At 63.3% G+C, this 17,723-nt stretch overlaps 1 protein-coding gene across 2 annotated transcripts in view; it reads right to left on the reverse strand.

The window, feature by feature from the left end:
- Positions 1-17,723, reverse strand: part of ADGRB1 (adhesion G protein-coupled receptor B1) — a 79,657-nt gene that overhangs the window by 27,149 nt on the left and 34,785 nt on the right. Inside the window, exons 18-20 of one of the 2 annotated variants that reach the window (XM_073230237.1) lie at positions 16,671-16,714; positions 3,794-3,931; positions 1,252-1,393 (exon numbers count right to left, since the gene is read on the reverse strand). In XM_073230237.1, the coding sequence (XP_073086338.1) occupies positions 1,252-1,393; positions 3,794-3,931; positions 16,671-16,714 (324 nt within the window). The remainder of the gene's footprint in view (positions 1-1,251; positions 1,394-3,793; positions 3,932-16,670; positions 16,715-17,723) is intronic. The other variant, XM_073230238.1, reaches the window with a different exon arrangement.

Raw genomic sequence — 17,723 nt, forward strand, 5'->3', positions numbered from 1 at the left:
CCCCAGGATGGACCTGGCTGTTGCCTTCAGGGCCCTCTCCCTCGAGAACAGCAGTCCCATCATAGAGACAGCCTGCTGGCAGGGGTGCACCAGGATCAGGGCTCAGAGCGCAGATCCCCATCCAGCCAGACTCAACTCCAGACCCTGAGCAAGCCCCACATCCAGGCCTCCGGTTCTCTGCCTGTCAATGTAAAGGTTTAGTGGCTGTGACCTCTAAGGTCCTGCCCAGCTCTGACCACGTGGGGGACCCTGGTTGACAGCACTGCATTCTCTACCCTGACCCACATGACAAAGTGGGGTGGGAAGAACGTCCTTAGAGGGGCACGGAACGTCTGCCACACCGAGCCAAGGGTTCTAGGAGGGGAGAGCTGTGTTGATGGGGGCCGGCAGCCCAAAACACGGAGGACAGCAGGGCCCCCGCCCGGTTTGTCCCCCCTCTCTGTGACCCTTCCATACCAAGCCTGGGGCAAGGGGCTTGTGAGCAAGGAGCCCCACTCCCTCCCTCCTTGGGGGGCCAGTGACCTGGCTGGGATGGGGAGGCCAGGGAGTGCAGCTTGGCCCTGGGCAAGACAGTCCCAAGTCCCAGTGGACCAGGCCCACCGAGGGCTCCAGCCAGCAAGCTGGCCCCAGATGCCGTCACCATAGAAACCGGCGGCCCCCACAAGAATCACAGGAACAAAAAGGAGGCCCCTGAGATGATGGGGCCTTCCTGGGGAGGGCTGTGGATCTGGCCTGGGCCCAGCACCCTCGGCCATCCCAGGATCCCTAGGCAGGGACACAGCTGCCGCCAAAGGCCACAGTCCACCTGGGTGGGTGGGGAAGGGTCTCAGGAAGGTGGCAGCTCCTTCCCCTCCCTTCCCCTGGCAGTCACGGACCCTGCCACCAGCTGAGGGCAGCCTGCCAGGCCAAGCCCTCCCCGGGGCCCAGAGAGCCTCAGGATCCAGCCTGCCTGGCTCCCGAAAGCGCCGGCTCCCTCCAGGGTCCCAGGCCCTCAAGGAGAGTGGGGAGGCTCCCCATCAGCCACTGGGGGGCCCGGCCGGTCTCCAACTCCACTCTGCCATCCCCTTGGCTGCCAACCCCCTCTCCAGGGTCAGGGGCCCTGCCCGCCGGGCCACGGGGCAGCGAAGGCCGCCCTGCCCCTACGTGCCCTCCCCGCGGACCGGAGGCGACGTCCCGCCGCAGCCCCCCGCGCGCCCCCGCCGCCCGCCGCCCGCCGCCGCCGCCGCCGCCGCGTCGCGGCCGGGGTCTCACCGCGTCGGCGCTGAGCTGGGCTAAGATGGCGAAGGTGGAGAGCCGGTCACAGAGGCAGCGCGTCCGGAGGGCGTCGAGGGGCACCGTGCGGCAGCCGCGCCACGACCAGGGCCCGAGCTGCGGGGGCGCGGGGGAGGAGGGCCTGGGGGCGGGACACACGGGGGACAGGGCGGCGTGAGCGGCGGCCGGCCGGCGCCCGGGGCCCGTCCCCGCCGGCCCGCGCCCGCACCTGCGCCCGCCGCCGCGCGCCCGCCCCGCCGCCGGCCCCCGGAGCCCCGCGCCCCATGGCCGCGCCGCGGAACCACGGGAGAGCGGCTCGCGGGAGCGCGGGCCGGCGGGACCGCGGGGCGCCGGGCTGGCCCCGAGCCCGGAGCGCCGCCCCCGCCGCGCCCCCGCGCCGCGGGCGGAGGGAGGGGCGCCCCGGAGCCGGTGGCCTCGACAGTACCCCTGGGCGGGCGCCGGCGCCCTTGGGACGGCCCCGCCCTCCACAGCCGCCTCCCGGGGGCCTGGCTCGCCAACTGGGGCAGAAACAGCTTTCTCCTGGTAGAGGGGAAGCAGTCAGAAAGGCCCCCACGGGACCCAGGGTTCTCCTGCCATCCCGGGCCCATGACTGCTTCCCTTCCACCTCCACTGCAGGAGTTGTCAGGTCTCAGCGCTCTGCTAACCAGTGGTTCCTGAGCTAAGCCCCCCACCCACCAAGGCCAACCCACATGTCCAGGAACTTGGGAGGGTACAGCCACGCACACCTGGCCCGGGCTAGGCCTGCCTTCTCTAGGCCTGCTGTGGCTTGGCCTGCAGAAGGTGCCCATGGAGTGCAGCCTGCAAGCTGGGGATTTGGGGCCTGGGGTGGGTGGTGGTCTCCAGTCTGCCTCAAGAGGCCAAACTGAAACTGCAGTTCAGGAGCCACAGCTCCTTCTGAACCCAGGGCACCCCCCACCCCCACCCCAAGTAATTCCAACCAGCACCTGCCTTGAGGGGGAAATTTCCAAGTCTCTACTCCCAGCCCAAGAACTAGGGAGCTGCAAGGGGCCTGCCGTTCAGTTCACCTCCCCATCCCACCCCGTGTCCACCGCACGCTGGGGCTGAGCTGCACCCTGCCAGCCTCCTCCCCAGAGGAGCGCTGACCTGCACACACACCTGGAGAACTCCGCTCTGCTCAGCGTCTGCGAGCAACCAGCCTTGGCCACCCCTCAGCCGTCACCTTGGGGAGTTACCCTCCCCCTAGCTTCAACTTCCTCCTCTCTGAAATGGGGAGTGGGACTGCCCAGAGGATGAAGTGGTGGACACCCATTAGGTGCCCAGCACAGTGCTACATGTTGTATCAACGTCTTTGGAAACATTTAGGACTGCCAGCTGCAGGTACTGAGCCCGGGAGCAGCTCCTGTTGAACTGGAGGTGTTACTCAGTTTCCTGTCTGACCTTCAGGCCTGGGGTGGGGGGAAGGGACACACTCTAGGACAGGCTGGAGGCCCTCGCATCTGCTTTTCTCTTGATTCTACTCATGGTGAAGGACCTGCCCCCATTTTACAGAGGAGGAAAACTGAGTTCCAAGGGTGGCAAGATGAGTCCCAGGAGCCAGCCCCAGACTTTGTGGGATGCACCAGGGCTCTCTGGTCCCAGAAGACCCTCTCCTCCTGCCTTTCTGATAATCTATGAAATGCAGTAAATGGGGCAATGTCCTTCTCATGGGCACTGTTCTCTGAGCCCATAGGGGCCAGGGTTTGGGGGGCTCAAAATGCATCCACTTTTTTAGGGGCCTTCCATAAAATGAGGATGCATTAGTAGGCATCAGTCATGGAGGGGCCCTGGAGCATCAGCCTCTCAGGTTCTGGGGGCGCCTCTGCCAAAGCCTTCTGGCCTTAGCCCATCTGAACCTCTGTTGACCTCGGAGGAGCTGAGGTATGCCCATCACAGAGCACGGCAAAGCCCAGGCAGGGCCAGGGCGGAGGACGCAGCATTGACCCCAGCCCCAGGGACGGAGGCTGGGGCTGGGCTGCCCCTGTGGTCCCAGCTCCTGGCCTGCCACCATGCAGGTCCTGCAGCCCGGACACAAAGTAGAGCAAAGTCAAAGCTTATTAAGACCCCAGCAGAGTCCCCTTCTCCCCTTCCTTCCTCAGGAGAAAGAAGACCTGGTAACCACGGAGCCAGAAACCATGGAGCAGGTAGGTAACCATGGAGCCACCCAACCTGGGTGACAGAAGGACTGGGACGGGAGTGCAGAGTCCTGACAGTCCTGGGGCTCCTGATGACCCCAGGGCCAGCCTGGTCCGCCCTGCCAGCCAGAGGTTTATCAAGGCCAGCACCACAGGACGGGTCCCAGAGCACTGAGCCCTGGCTGACCCCCACCCCTGACCCCATCCCTCCTTCCGTCCCACTGGGAATGCCCTGTCCTCAAGCCTGGGCCTGCATGTGGCTGTGACCCTGGAAGCACAAGCTGCCGACTGGACAGCAAGCCAGGCAAGCCGACGCAGGCCAGAAGAAACCAAATCAGGGTCCTCCAGGAGAGGGTCTCTCGGGCCACTCCCATCTGGAGACACAGCACCTCTTGCTAGCGACCGGCTTGTCCACGATGTTGGCCATGTGGCTGTTCTTCAGGGCAGGACTCTGGCCAGTCAGTCCTGGGTTCAAATCCCAGCTCTGCTTCTCAGGATCCAGCATGGACACTGCCTCTACTCTCCTCCTATGAGCAGAGGGGAACACGGAGCCCAGCTCTCCTGCCTGCCTGAGGGCTGCTGGGGGCACCTGGAGAGGGTGGCACCCTGAGGCCGCGTGTGAGGGCAGCCGGGCTGGCTGGGACCAGCAGCCTGGCAGGTTCCCAGCCAGTGTTGGCGGGTCTGCAGGGCGCCAGGCCGACAGCTGCTGGCAGCCTCCTGGGAAAATGCCAGCTCAGGCCAGTGGCTGGTCCTTCAGGGCTCCTGTGATGGACACTAATTAGCTTATCAGCCTCCCAGAGGTTGGGAAAGCAAGAGGCTGCTGCCCACTCTGCTAAGGGGTCTAGCCAGAGCCTGGCCCTGTGGCCTCATGCTATGGGGGGCACGAGGAAACCCCCAGTCCTGGTCTGGAGATGAGCTGGTCGGGCTGGGAGCCCAGCAGGTAGGCGGCTGCTGTCATTCAGGAGGCTTCCTGCACCTGGAGCCGGTGCTGCGGCTCATGTGGACCCTGCAGGACTGCGGTGCAGTTCTCTAGTCTTGAGCTCTCCCACTCCATGTCCCCTGGCTCCAGCAGGCCCAGTGCCATGCTCAGCAGGCCATATTTGGGGGTATGCTCAGCTCTCTGACATACATTCAGCACAGAGACAGACCCTCTCCTTGCCCCTCCCGTGCCTGTGCACTGTATCATATGACCTTGGCAATAACCTCAGCTCAGCTGTGGATATAAAAACAGGCTCAGAGGTCGCTAGACTGCCCCAGGCCATACAGCCAGACGAAGGAGGGCTGGGATTCCAGCTCACATCTGTCTGACCTCCCTCTGGGCCTAAACATCTGAACCACAGCAGAACAGATCTGACAAGGACCCTAAAGGGTAACCTGGGACCCAGACCAGACAGTAGGGTGGCCTTCTCAAGGCCCCGCCCAAAACCAGGAAAAAAATTTGGTCCAGTTGGTTTCCTGTGTGGTGAGCAGAGCCTTCCACATTGGAGGACATCAGCAACAGGCTGGCCTGGAGCACAGCAGGTGGGTGGGTGGTCCTGACCCGAGGGCACTCACCTGCCTCTCAGGCACACCTGAGCAAGGTCAGGAAATTCTCAGCCTTCCCGCTTTAATAAAACCTCCAGGATGCATCCTCTTAAACATGTCTGGAAGTCCTTCCCCACATCAGACCACAATCCATCCTGCTTCAGGGGACAGCTGTCCCCATCTCTGCAACACAGGCAGTTACCCCCTCCTCTTGCACACAGCCACACGTGGGAGACTGTTTGTCGCCTCTGGTCTGAGCTTTAGAAACTTGGAATATCTGGGTCAGGGAGCCAGGCCCCCCTTGCCAGCCCTGAGGAATCTGGGCCAGTGACACCTGCTCTTCCCCCAGCACTAGGCCCAGGCTGAGTGACGGCATGGGGGCAGCAGCTCCTCCCAGGACCAGAAGGGCGGAGGGCCCTGGGGCTTACAGAAGGAGCACCTCCCTGCCTGCATCGAGGGGAATCTGAGGGGGGCCCTGGACCCTTCAGATCAGAGCCTGGCCCCTCAGAGCTGAGTGCCTCCCCTGTGAAGAGGGCGCCCCCAGAGTGGGGCTGTGGAGCCTGCATCAGAGCGGAGCTCCCAGGGCAGAGCCGTGCCTCCCTACCAGACCAGCCAGGCCAGGCAAGGATGGCTCCACCTCCAGAGCCATCGGGCCAGCTCCCCGGCTCCCTTAGGGAGGTACCCCTGAGCTGCCTCCTCTGTGGGGTCCTCCTGCCTCCTGCCCCATGCCCCCTACAGTATGCTCTGCTCCTGGCTTCCAGGCCTGCCCCGCATCTCCCCAGGAGGGCTGGATGGGCCCGGCTTGCCCACACAGCCGCTGACACACCAGCAGAGTCAGGGTGCTGAGTGGACGGGCACAGCCCCCTGCCCAGTAACCCACTGCCTGCCGGCAACCTGGGGCCCTCCGTCCCTCCTTCTCACACCTGCAGCTGACCCCTCAGCAGATCCCACTGGCCTTCCTTACATAAGGCCCCGAATCTGACCCCTGCTCACGCCTTGGTGGGAACCACCCTAGTGGGACCCCTGCCAGCATTCCCCTGGGCTGTCACCCTGCTGACCACCCATCCTCCCGTGACCAGCACTATCACTTAAAATATGCCAGGCCATGTCCTTTCCTGCTCAAACCCTCCATGTCCCCTCCTCTTTCGGGGACCCACACTGCCCTCGGGACCTGCCCCTCACCACCCTGGCCTCCCCACTCTTCCCTCCAGCCACCTTCAGGCTGTGATGCTCAGATAGTGCCCGTCCGACCCGACCCAAGGAGGGGGAGCTGGGAAGCCGAGGCTGATCCCACCCTTAGGCAAATGGTCCTTCTAGCCACTTGGAGCTGAGCTGCCTCCCCTGAGAAGTGGGAGCAAATCATCACCCCACACGCTGTTCAGGGAGACCATAGGGACACAGAGCCCATGGCAGGGATATCAGGGGACAGTAACACAGTGTGAGAGCCACCCGCCTACCCACCCACCCATGAGCCAGGGCCTTCGCTGTGTTCGTGATGCCTCCTGTCGGCCCACGGAGCAGGTGCTATTATGGGACTATGCCCGTCAGGGTCTCCTGGGGTTTGATGGGCTAATTCATACAGGAGTGTGAATGACTCATAGGTGTCTTCCCACACAGCAGAAAAAAGCAGAGTGGGCATAGCATGCCGCAGTGGGGAGCAGGGAGTGGGCAAGGTGTCTCTGCAGGCAGGGGCTTCTAGGAGCTCCTCAAAACTTTTCAGGCTGGCCTTCAAGACCCTCAATGGGCTGACCTCCACTTGTCCCCTGAACCATCCCATCCATGAACCTGGCTCAGTCATACTTCACCCAACAGGAGTGCCCACCTGCCCCTGCCCGCTGCTGAGCCATGGATCAGGCTTGTGCTGAGTCCTCTCCTCCAGGGAGCCTGCCTGAAGAGCCCATGAGTTCGTGAGCTTTGCACCTGGCCCTCCGTCAGGTGCTGCCCCACTTCTGTGCTGGGGCTCCCCTCCCTGGGTCCTACCTCACCCAGCAGCTCATCTGACCCCCAAGCCCCACTGGGCCCTGGCAGCCCTGCTGCACACGCCAGCTCACAGGACCATGGTGACCCAGCACACAAGCGCCCTCTCCTGCCTCCAGGCCTTGATCTGGGCCAGTCCCACTGACCACATGCCTTCCTGTCCCCTGGGTGACGCAGCCTGGCCTTTCAGAGCTCCCCAGAGTCACAGTACTCCCAGGAAGCCTCCCTGACTGCCCATCCATGCCTGGTTACCAGCTGGCTGCCAGCTCGGGAGCCCCCAGGGCAGGGCATGTCTGCTCCCCTAGCATGTGGCCCAGATCAGCTCTGCCCCCTTTCAGTTCAGGGCCTGGTGGCCATGCCTAGGGCCTCGAGGGGCCCCTGGTACTGTGACCTGTGGACCATGGGGACAGATACCTGCCTGGCCTGGGTCTTGCTCAGTGGGCTGCCTGGTGAGGCCACGGCCCTCAGGCCTGTGTCCCTCCTGTGGCACTGGCTTTCCCAGCACTGACTGGCTGAGTCCATTCAGTGCACATGGGTCTGTGACCAGGGCTTCTCATGCTGCCCACAACAGCAAGGTGCCAATCTACTTGCTCCCGCCTGGAGCCAGCCACACTCTGAGTCAGGGCCTCCCGCCGCAGGCCTGCCCTGGCTCTTCTCTTTACCCATCCCGCTCCCCTGGGCAGACTGGGCCCCTGCAGAGAGTGGGACCCTGGGTTCCGTGGCCCCAAAAGGGAGTGATCTGGCCTGGGAGGGCCAAGGTCCTACTGGTACCCCTCCACCCACTGACCCCTCACAGCTCAGAAGCCTGTACCCTAGGGATCCTACTTGAACCCTTCACCTCACTCAGGACTCTACCTGGTGTACCTCTGGCCCAGCTCTGCATGGCCTGTCTCCCACCTGTACAACTGAGGGGCCACTACCCTGACACCCACACCTGCAGGCTCCAGCCACTGGCTTGGCCGGATGGTCAAGCTGCACACTCATGCACTCCCTCAGCAAACGCCTCCCTGGCCTGCCAGGCCTTGTGATAAACATCCCCGACTCCAACGGATCCCACACCTCACTACCCACCCTGGCCAGCCCAGCCCCGTCTCCTCTAAGGTGTGCTCCCAGATGCCGGGGCCCATGGGCTCCCCTCTCTGCCCTCCCCGCGGCTGCCCGACCCCCCTGGCTGGGGTCTGATCCCATCTGCTGTGGTTCAGATCACCGACTGGGCATGGGCGTGCCCTGGTTCCCATGTGGAGGGGCACTCCCACCACCACCGCCACCTGAACTGTCCCCACAACCTCCACCCTCATAGCTGTCACAGAGACCACCCTCACAACAGTAGTATCACCATCAACACCACGGCCAATACCATCAGCAGTACAACCGTTCCCCCCACACTACAGCATTTGTTACTCACACTGCCACCACCACCACCACCACCACCATTGCCATCACTGCCGCCGTCACCACCACAACCACCACTGGCACCACCACCACAACTGCCGCCACCACCACCACAACTGCCACCACCACCGCTGCCACCACCACTATCACCACAACTGCCACCACCATCACCATCACCACCACGACCATCACCGCCACCACTGCCACTACTGCTGCCGCTGTCACCACCACTGCCGCCATTAGTGCTGTCAGCCACAAATCACTACCAATGCTGCCACTCTCACCACCACTGTCAACAGCGCAATCATGGATACACTGACCATTACTGGGTCTTTGTGGTCACCAGCACTGCCTGCACTATTACATCACATTGGCTGCTATCATCTTCTCAGAAACAGCACAGTGACTGTCACAGGACACTAGCTGGTAACCTCCATCACCAGCACCCAATCCCAGCACATCAGGGCACCGAGGAGGCAGGACCGCCTTGCAGGTGTCACACCCCCATCAAGTATGGCGGTGTGAACTCAGGCAGCCACACCATCCCCACCGTCTGTCCCACCTCTGACCACCACCTGACCCTCTAGGCACCTCCCAGGGCACCTGACTCCCAAAGGACCCTGCTTCCAGGTACCTCTGCCCCAGGGCCAAGAAAGGAGGGCAGAGACGCCCATGGTCACTCTGCCCTCCCTGCCAATGTGGCGGCCTGCAGAGATGAAAGCAGCTGGTCACTGAGCCCCAGTACCACCAACAGGGGTACAAACCACTGAGCGGCCCAGGAGCCAGGGTTCTGATGGAGCCATTCCAGCCTCTGGGCGGAGCCACTGCACACCCAGCGGGGGCAAGCGAGTGTCTCAAGCAAGGAGGGTCACCGCCCCCCTCTAGGCACACCCCTGTGGCTCAGAGGCCCACAGCCCCCCTCCCCTGCCCTTGCCATGCCTCTTCAAGGTCACTGGGGGCCACCTGTGTGGTGCAGCCTGGTGGGCACTGCAAGGCACTCTGCTTGGGGTCAGGACCCATGAGTCTGCTTGTGAACCCAGGCAGGCATCACCACTACTCTAAGCTTCGGGCTTCTCATCTGTGGTCCGGGGGAGTGGACCTGCCAGGGAGGGGGGAAGAAGGAGCTTTTGGTGGGAGGACCAGTTACAAGGCAGGTGCTCAGAAAGTGTCAGCCCTGTCCTTCCACACCGCACCCACTTCCACCTCTGCTGGGTCACCTCCAAGGGCAGAGCTCACCCTCTGCTTCTAAACAGAGGCTTGGAGATTTGGGTGACGGGCTGGTGGAGACCCCGGATCCACCTCTCATGGGACTCCTTGTTCCCCAACACCCTAACCTTTCTCTGCCTGGGTGCCTTTGCCCATGCTACGCTTTGGACCTGAGGTGCCTCTCCCACCCTCCTGCCTGTGACACCAGCTGGATCCTACACAACCAGCCCAAGCTCTCCTGCCCAGGAAGCCCTTCCCAGAGCTGAGCCCTCACCTCCAGGCATGGGGCATTCGGCCCCATCCCCCTGCCCCCAAAGGCAGTGCTCCAAGGGGCTCACCGCTGTCCCCCAGCACAGGGTGCAGGGCCAGCTAGGGAGGGGCCTCTCCCCCAGCAGCCTTCCCAGAACAGCAATGGCAGCACCTACTTGTTGCATGGTTCCCTGCTGCAGCTACTCCGCATGCATCATCTCAGTTAGGAAGCCCAGCAACCTTATGGATGTGGAACCGAGGCTCAGACAGACACACAGTCAGTGGGCATCAGGGCCAGGATTTGAGCCCTGCTGGAGGCCGGCCAGGCCTGCCTACCCTGCTCAGCAGCCACTTTCCGGTAGGGTCCGTGTGCACATGCTCTTTGGGGGCCTCCTGGGTGCGACCTCTGTCCCCGTGAGCTCCCCCATTTGGTGTGGCCTTGGAGGGGTGGGTGGAGACCTAAACAAACTGACACTGTGAGAAGAGTGTGGGCAGAGGCCCAGCAGCTTCCAACCCAGACACGGGGGACCTGGAAAGAAGTGAGTGCGGTTCCCAGGGGAATGGAGAGGGAGACTGGCTGGCAGGACAGGGTCTGGGCAGGCGGCAGCCCCACCGCTGAGCCCTCGTCCTGGGCACATGATGTGGGGCCACAGTGCTGGGTGGGGGCGAGCGTGTGACGTGACCAGGCCACTGCTATAGGCACACAGAGCTCTGGCACATCGCAAACGGAAGGACGGCTGGAAAGCCAGCAGACAAGCTGGCAGGTGTTTGGGCCCCTGCCAGGAGCACCTGAAGTCACTGTGGGCCAGGCCTTCCCGGAGACCACATGCACCCGACAGGGCCCCACAGGCAGCTGCTCTCCCCCTGCGCCTCAGGGCTGCTCCCCGGGTCTCATGCAGCAGGGAGGTGGGCGCTGGTGGCCACCCCCACTTGCGGGCTCCACCCAGTGCCCTGGCACCCAGCCCCGCCTCCTCGCGGAGCCCTAGCTTCCCTGTGAGAGTGACTCTGGAGTGGCTCCTCCCCCTTGCCCGCCTCCCACCGGAGTCCCTGGGCACTGACTCAGGCTTTTGGTCTGGTGCGTACTGCAGAGCCCGGGCAGGTGCTGAAGGTGGGGGGAGCATGGGCGGCAGGGGCTGGGGGGCGAGGGTGGCAGTATGCAGGCAGCAGGAGGGACCTTGCAGCGGCCCCACCTTCCCACCCCTGGCAGCGCCACACTCCTACTAGGTGTCTGAGTGCTCAGCCTCTTGACCAGAGACAGCACAGGTGACTCACTCTGGACCCCGAGCCGCCTCTCCCACCTCCCACTGGTACAGTCATCCTCCCAAACACAAACCGGCCACGCACCGCCCAGTACCAACCCAACTCCAGCTGCAGATTCTGAGAGCTCAGAGGCCTCCCCAGTCTCACCCCTCATCCTCATGTCTCCATGGACACCACACTCCATGTCTCCAGGGCCGCACACCCGCCCACCTGCAGGTGCAGAGATGCTACGAGGCGCAGAGGCATCCAGTCACTCGGTGGAGCGGCGGGGTGGGGACTGGGAGCAAGAGACCAGCACGCAGCCCAGCAGGAGGTTCATGGGTCCTGATCACCCCCCCTCCACTGCCGAGGCCCCCTCCCCAGACACACCTCACCAAGGCTGGCCCTGGCCCAGCAGTGCATCTAGCAGAAAGAAAAAGATTTGGGGTCAGGGCATCTCGGGGACAGCTCCGGGCCGGCACTGGCAGCCCACCCTCTGCAGTTGCCTGAGAGGAGCCTGGTGGGCCTGGGTGGAGGATGGGGGCTGGGTGGCACCTTGTTAGACTGGGAGGTGGTGGGCACTCATCTCATCCCCTAGTACAGTCAGGGAACCCGAAGCCAAGCTTGTATGCCCAGTGCGGGCAGAGCAAGGGAATCCTGGGCTGGGCAGCATCCTGACCAGCCAACCAGCTGGAGGACCCCACAGACCCTGGGCCTGGGACACGCAGCCCCAGGAGGCACTATAGTGGGGACAACCTGGAGCTGGGTCGTGGGCAGGCTCAGGTCCTTTGACCTCTGTGCCCTCCCAGGAGGGCCACTCTCACCCCGTATCCAAGAGTGGGGCCCGGCATCCTGGTGAATGTCCTGGTGGCTGGGCGATGGGGGCACCTTGAGAGAAAGGCCCTGTCACCATGGCCAAACTGCATAGGGCAGCCTGGGTTGAGGACAAATGTGAGAGACCCCCTTGAGATGGGGCACATTCCAGCAGCCTTTGCTCACCTCCCGAGGGCTTACTGTGCACCTGGCAGGGGACCCGGGAAGGTGGACATCTGGTGCCGCCTGGGGGGTGGGGTGCCCCATGTCCTGCATGCAGATACAGGAGTGGGAAGTGGACAGGGTGGGATGCAGGCAAAGGAGCAGGGTGTGTGGGGGCAGGAGCAGGCATGGGGGCCAGGGCCAAGGGCTCTAGCTGTCCTGAGGGGCGGAGAGGGAGGGGCCGCTGGGTGCCGGGCAGTGTCTGGGGGCGGCAGGCTGCCAGGAGGGAGGACCGGGGGAGGCTTATGGCCCCACTCCATCCAGAGTGCAGGCTCCTGTCTGTTCCCTCCAGGTCCACCCTGCAAGGAGCCAGGTGGGGCTCAGCAGTCCCTTGACGAGAGGGCAGGCACACGGGGCCTCTGCCAGCCCCCACTGCCCACAAGAAGTGGAGTGAGACTCAGAGGAGGGAGGGGCACCAGAGGGGGTGCTGGGGCTGATCTGGGGCTGCGGGAGGGGCACAGGCTGGGACTGGTGGGCAGCCCCACCTCTGAGAGCAGTATGCCAGCCCTCCCCCATCCCAAGGCCACACCTAGGTTTGGGGAAGCAGAGCACATCCTTCCTCCCACACTTGCTGGTGGCGCAGATCCTGAGGCCATTCCCAGGCCACCAAAGAGGCCTCCTGTGTTGGGCCCGGCCCTCCCCCCCGCCCCGTCTCCTCTCTGCCCTCCTCCTCTGCCCCCATAGGAACCAGCCGGCGTGGGAGAAATTGCTCTGGGAACCAGCCGCTGACAGCGATGTGGGGCCCCTGCCAAGTCCCCCTTCCGCTCACCCCCTTGGCCTGCCCCCTCACTGCCCTCTCCGAGGAAACCAGGCGTGGGGAGCAGGCAGGGCTCTTAAAGGGACCATGACACCACTTGGGCAGGAACCCCAGGGAGGGGGCCGGGCCTGGGTCCTGAGTGCCCTCCAGGACAGCTTCCCAGCCTGGGCCCTCTGCGTAGAGCAGCGATGGGAGAGGGTGCACACTGGAACAAGCCCCGGGTGGCCCCGGGCTCCATTCCTCCCAGCCAGACCGAGAAAGCTGGTGTGAGCACGTGGCTCGGATGTAAAGGTGCCTCAGTTGGGGCCAAGCTTCAGGAGGAGAGCCTGACCGCAGGACCGTCACCCCTCTGCCAGCCTGTCCCAGCGTCTGCCCTGCAGGCTCGGCTCCAGACAGCAAAGGTGCCAAGAGCCTACTAGTCAGGGAACACCCCGACCTAGCTGACAGGAGTCTTTCTGATTGATGCGGGTGTGGATCTGAGAGCAGAAGACGGGTAGGCATGGAAGCCTGAACTTCCTGGAGCTCACAGAGGGGGTCATTTGGCAGGACACACCCCAGATACTGGAGGGCAGGACAAGCACCATGGAGGGGGTCTGGCCTAGGCCCTGCCATGCCAATGTCCCTCTGCTGGGCCTCAGCTGTACCACTTTCAAGTGAGGGCAGAGCTGCTCTCTGAAGATCTTGCCAGCTCTGGCTTTTACATTCTATATAAATCTGGGTTATTTATTTTTTAAAAGGAAACTGCAAAATATTTGCAGTTTTCTATGAGTGAAAGACTCAGGGAACTGTCCTTAGTACCATACAACTTAATTCCAGGAGGTGCACCTGGAATCCATCAGTCCCTGCCACCCACCAGTCCATCCTTTCTGCACCCCTCATCCCCCATCCCCCCATTCATCCTCTGAAGTATTGGGGAACTCTGCAAGGATCCCACTTTCCCTCCCTAACATCTCTGCTCCCCAGGCCCTCCCTGCAACTGGCCAGGCTGGCACACGGGCGTGGAGAGGGGGCCCTGAGCCTCACTGTCACGCAGGGCTCAGGAGCGGATGATCTGGTGCCTTTGGGCTGAGAGGGTAGGAACTGGTCACTGTCCTCAGGTTCTTAGGGCAAGGGAGACTCGAGGGGACTGTCAGGGCCCAGTGTTTAGAGTGTGATCAGTTGCCTCGGGCGTACATGTGGAGCCCCTGTGCCCAGGTGTGTACATAACTGGGGTCCAGGCAGCAGAGAGTCTGCACCGTGGGCGGGAGCCTCCGACTCGGCCTCTCTGAGGTAAGTGTGTCACGTGGTTGACTGTCTTGTGGCTACCAGAGGAGGCGGCCTTGCAAGCACATGACACATGCTTAATACATGTGAACACGCACAGGTGATTCCAGATGAGGCTCAGGGTCAGGGTGAGAGTGTGAAGTGGCAGGGTCAGAGTGCGGCCAGGGTCAGGACTCAGAATGTGACCAGGACCAGGGCTCAGTTGGCTTTTGGGGTCTTAGTTCAACCTGTGACCAAAAGTCAGTTGTGGACCCAAGTCACAGATCAAGAGGTCATCATTTCTCAACTGATGGTCACCGATGACTCCTACCCTCCCGCTCTCAGTCCTATCGACACACAGACCCTTTTTCTCTAAGCACACACAGACACAGTCCACGCCAGCACGGACTGGGGCCCTGGGCACTGGTGCAAGCAGACCTGGGGCCTAGAGGTCTGTCACTGGGCCCCATTTCCGGTCACCTGGGAACGCTTGGCTCCTCTGGCCCAGCCATGGAAGGAGAAGCTCCCCAGCACATAGAGGCGAGGGAGTGGGGTGCAGAGCCAGTTCCCCACCGCCGGGGCCCAAGCCACCCAGTTTGAGGTCAGATACCTCAGGGTCCCCTCCTGAGCTTTCAGCTGGGCCCTGTTCTCTCTGAGCCTTGGCTTCCTCAGAGGTGACAGGCACAGTGCAGCCAGGCTCCCAGGTCTGTGTGCAAAATGCCGCCTGGAGCATGCCTCACACATGACCCAGCTGTCGGCACCTTCCTGCCATCCCCAGGCCCTGGGCTCTTAGGCACAGAGGCCTTAACAGTCCCACTCATCCATGCTGGGGTGGCAGGCAGACACCCCACACCTGGTAGAGGGAGGGCAAGTGGAGGCCACAGTTAGCGGGGAGCAGTGGTGACCGGGGTGCAGTCCTCATCCTGCACCCCACTCTGCCCCCATCCCCAAGTAGGCAGACTCCAGCTGCAGGACCTGAAGCTGAGGTTCCTGGAGGGCGAACGTACCCAAGGCCACACAGCCATGCGAGGGCCCGTGGCTCAGTGAACTTGACACACTGGCTGGCCAGACCTCTCCTAGCCTCCTCCTCAGCCGCCCCCAGCCCAGCTCCTGGCCCCAGACCCAGAGCAGGAAGGCTGGTGGTGTCTGCTGAATGACCCTGCGCACCCTGCGCACTCTCACCACAGGGCCTTCGTACCACCTCTTCCTTTGGCCAAAACGCTTGTCCCCAGGAGTACACTGCTGTGTCAGGCCGTTGCTCTAACACTACCTCCCCAGAGCCTTGCATGAACCTGCTCTGAAAGGCACCTCTCCCCACCTGCCTGCCACCCGATCCATCTGGCTCCGTCTCTGGCAGGTGGCCTGACCTGCTGCTTCCACAGGAACCTGCTTTAGTGGCCCCCCTCACAGGGTTTGGCGGGAGGCTGAGGGCCACGGCCTCCCAGAGCAGCGGCCTACTGGAGCCCAGTCATCCCTGGCAGGTGGTGGAGGAGAGGGGAGGGATGGGCGACAGATGAGGGGCTGATCTCCCCAGCAACTTCCATAGTTGGTGACAAAGCCCCCCAAACTGGCCCTACGCCCCTCCAGGCCTCCCCCTGCACCTGTCCTGCCTGCTCTCCCAGGCCAGGCCTCACGCTTTTCCCCCAGCCTCCAATTTTTTCTCTAGCTCTGCTTCTGCCTGCCTCCCGCTCTCTGCCAGGCAGACTCGTCCTCCGGTCGGCCATGCCAGGAGCCTCCCTGGCCTCCCAGGACACGCATTCATCACTGCACTGTCTGGAGCACAAAGGACGTAGGGCATGTGCCCCCAGGCCGGGGCCAGGCTGAGCACACTTGTACCCCCAGGTGGCCAGGGGAAGAGGCGCAGAGAGGCCAGGGCCTGGCAGTGCCAAGACTGAGGAGGCCAGCGGTGACAATGACACCCAGGTGCCTGGCCATACACCAAAGCCCTTGGGGGAAGGGCCCGACCCTCACCAGGCCTACCCGGCCCACCAGCGTCCTGCCACCGAGCTCTCTCCTGCCCAGCTCCCGAAATTTGGGCCCTCTGGCCCTCTGGGTGCAGACCTGGGTGCACACCTTCGGGCCTTGACACACACTCTTCCCAGTGACTAAACGAGCCCATCACCTCTCGCTCTGCCTTACTCTGTTGGGGAGGACACGCTGATAGGGGTCCCTACATAGGGCCCTGCACCGCACACCACAGCCCAGCCCTGCCAGGTGTGGAGAGGCACCCCATTTGTCCTGGCCACACTGGAGCGCCTGGCACCAGCTGGTGCTGTCAGTGCCAGACAAGGACCTGGGCCCAAGACCCCAGGAGGCCCAGCCCGCTTCCCATTTGATCACTCGGGGTCTCTCACCCCACCCACGCAGCTGCTGCCAACTGCAGGTGGATGGAGCAGGCCAGGGATGTCGTCAGCGGTCACTGACCCAGGGTTGGACCTCCACATCCCCCTCCTCCCCTGGCTGTGGACTGCCGCGTGGGGCGGGAGGCGGGCTGGGGGGCTCCATGCTGCCTCAGAGCCAGAGCTGCGCAGGAAGGGATCTTTGAGGTTCAGATGGATGAGGGGAAAGTGGCCCGATCCCAAAACTTGCAACCTGCCCACGCCCACCCCGAGGGCCCCGAGGCCACAAAGCGCAGGGGAACTTACACGTCAGGCTCATCCCACAGGATGCAGGTCTGGTTGGTAGTGCCCTGGGGGAGAGGGGGGCAAGTTAGGGCCACCTGCCTGCCCTGCGAGAGCACCAGAAGGTCAGTGTGGGGGGCCTCCCACGGGGGCGCTAGGAGTTCTGCCTAAACTGCTTCTCCAAGAGGTGGCGATGGAGACCTGGAGTGGGGAAGGGACTGGCCCAGCCCCCCTGACCCCTGCTATGGGGCTGCAACTAGCTTCTGTCCCCTCCCTGAGCAGGACTGGGCAGCAGGGGCTGAAGCCCATCTGGGGAAGCCCAGGTGGTTGGTCCAGCTTACTGCAAAATGGGGTCCCAGGGAGACCCTGCTCAGAGGGCCCTGTGGGTAAGTGAGCACGGGTCAGGGGGGCACAGGCAGGCCCTCAGCAAACATCCCTGCCCCACAGCCACAGTGTACCAGCACCAGGATGACAGGCATGGAACCGTGGTGGGCAGCAGGCTCTGAGCATGGGCGGGAATTACTGAGTTCCCACCCCAGCCTACAGTTCGCCCTGGATAGGGGAGAAAGCCAAGGCCCAGAGAGGCCGAGCGACTCACCCAAGCCCACAGTGGGAAAAAGCAAGGCTGGTTCTCCCATAGCCCTGCCCTGGGGTTAAGGCCTGGCGCTGCCGTCGTGGCTGGGTAACCAGGGTGGGTGGCTGGCACCTTCAGGCTCCTGGTTCTCAGCTGTCCAAAGGCATCTTGGCCCCAGCAGCTCTGACCCCCAGCAGAGAACCCCATGAGGGCCGTGAGGCCCAGGGCAGCCTCACACCCTCAGAGAGGATGGCTCTCTCCTGCCCAGGGAGCAGCCAGGCCGAGGGGGGCTGGGTGCGACGGCCAGAGCTCAGGCAGTGGCGTCAGACAAGCGATGAATTAAGGCTCCACATTGCCCTGCTGTGGGACCCTGGGCGAGTCACTGCATCTCGGTGAGCCTCGGTTTCCCCACCTATCATTCAGGAATAAGAGCAGCTCTCCCACAAGGCGGCTGTGAGCCCGAGAAGCTGGGGCATCCCCCCACCCCTCGCCGTGGGACAGAT

Source organism: Manis javanica, chromosome 2 (assembly GCF_040802235.1).
Source record: "Manis javanica isolate MJ-LG chromosome 2, MJ_LKY, whole genome shotgun sequence".
NCBI classification, from domain to species: Eukaryota; Metazoa; Chordata; class Mammalia; order Pholidota; family Manidae; genus Manis; species Manis javanica.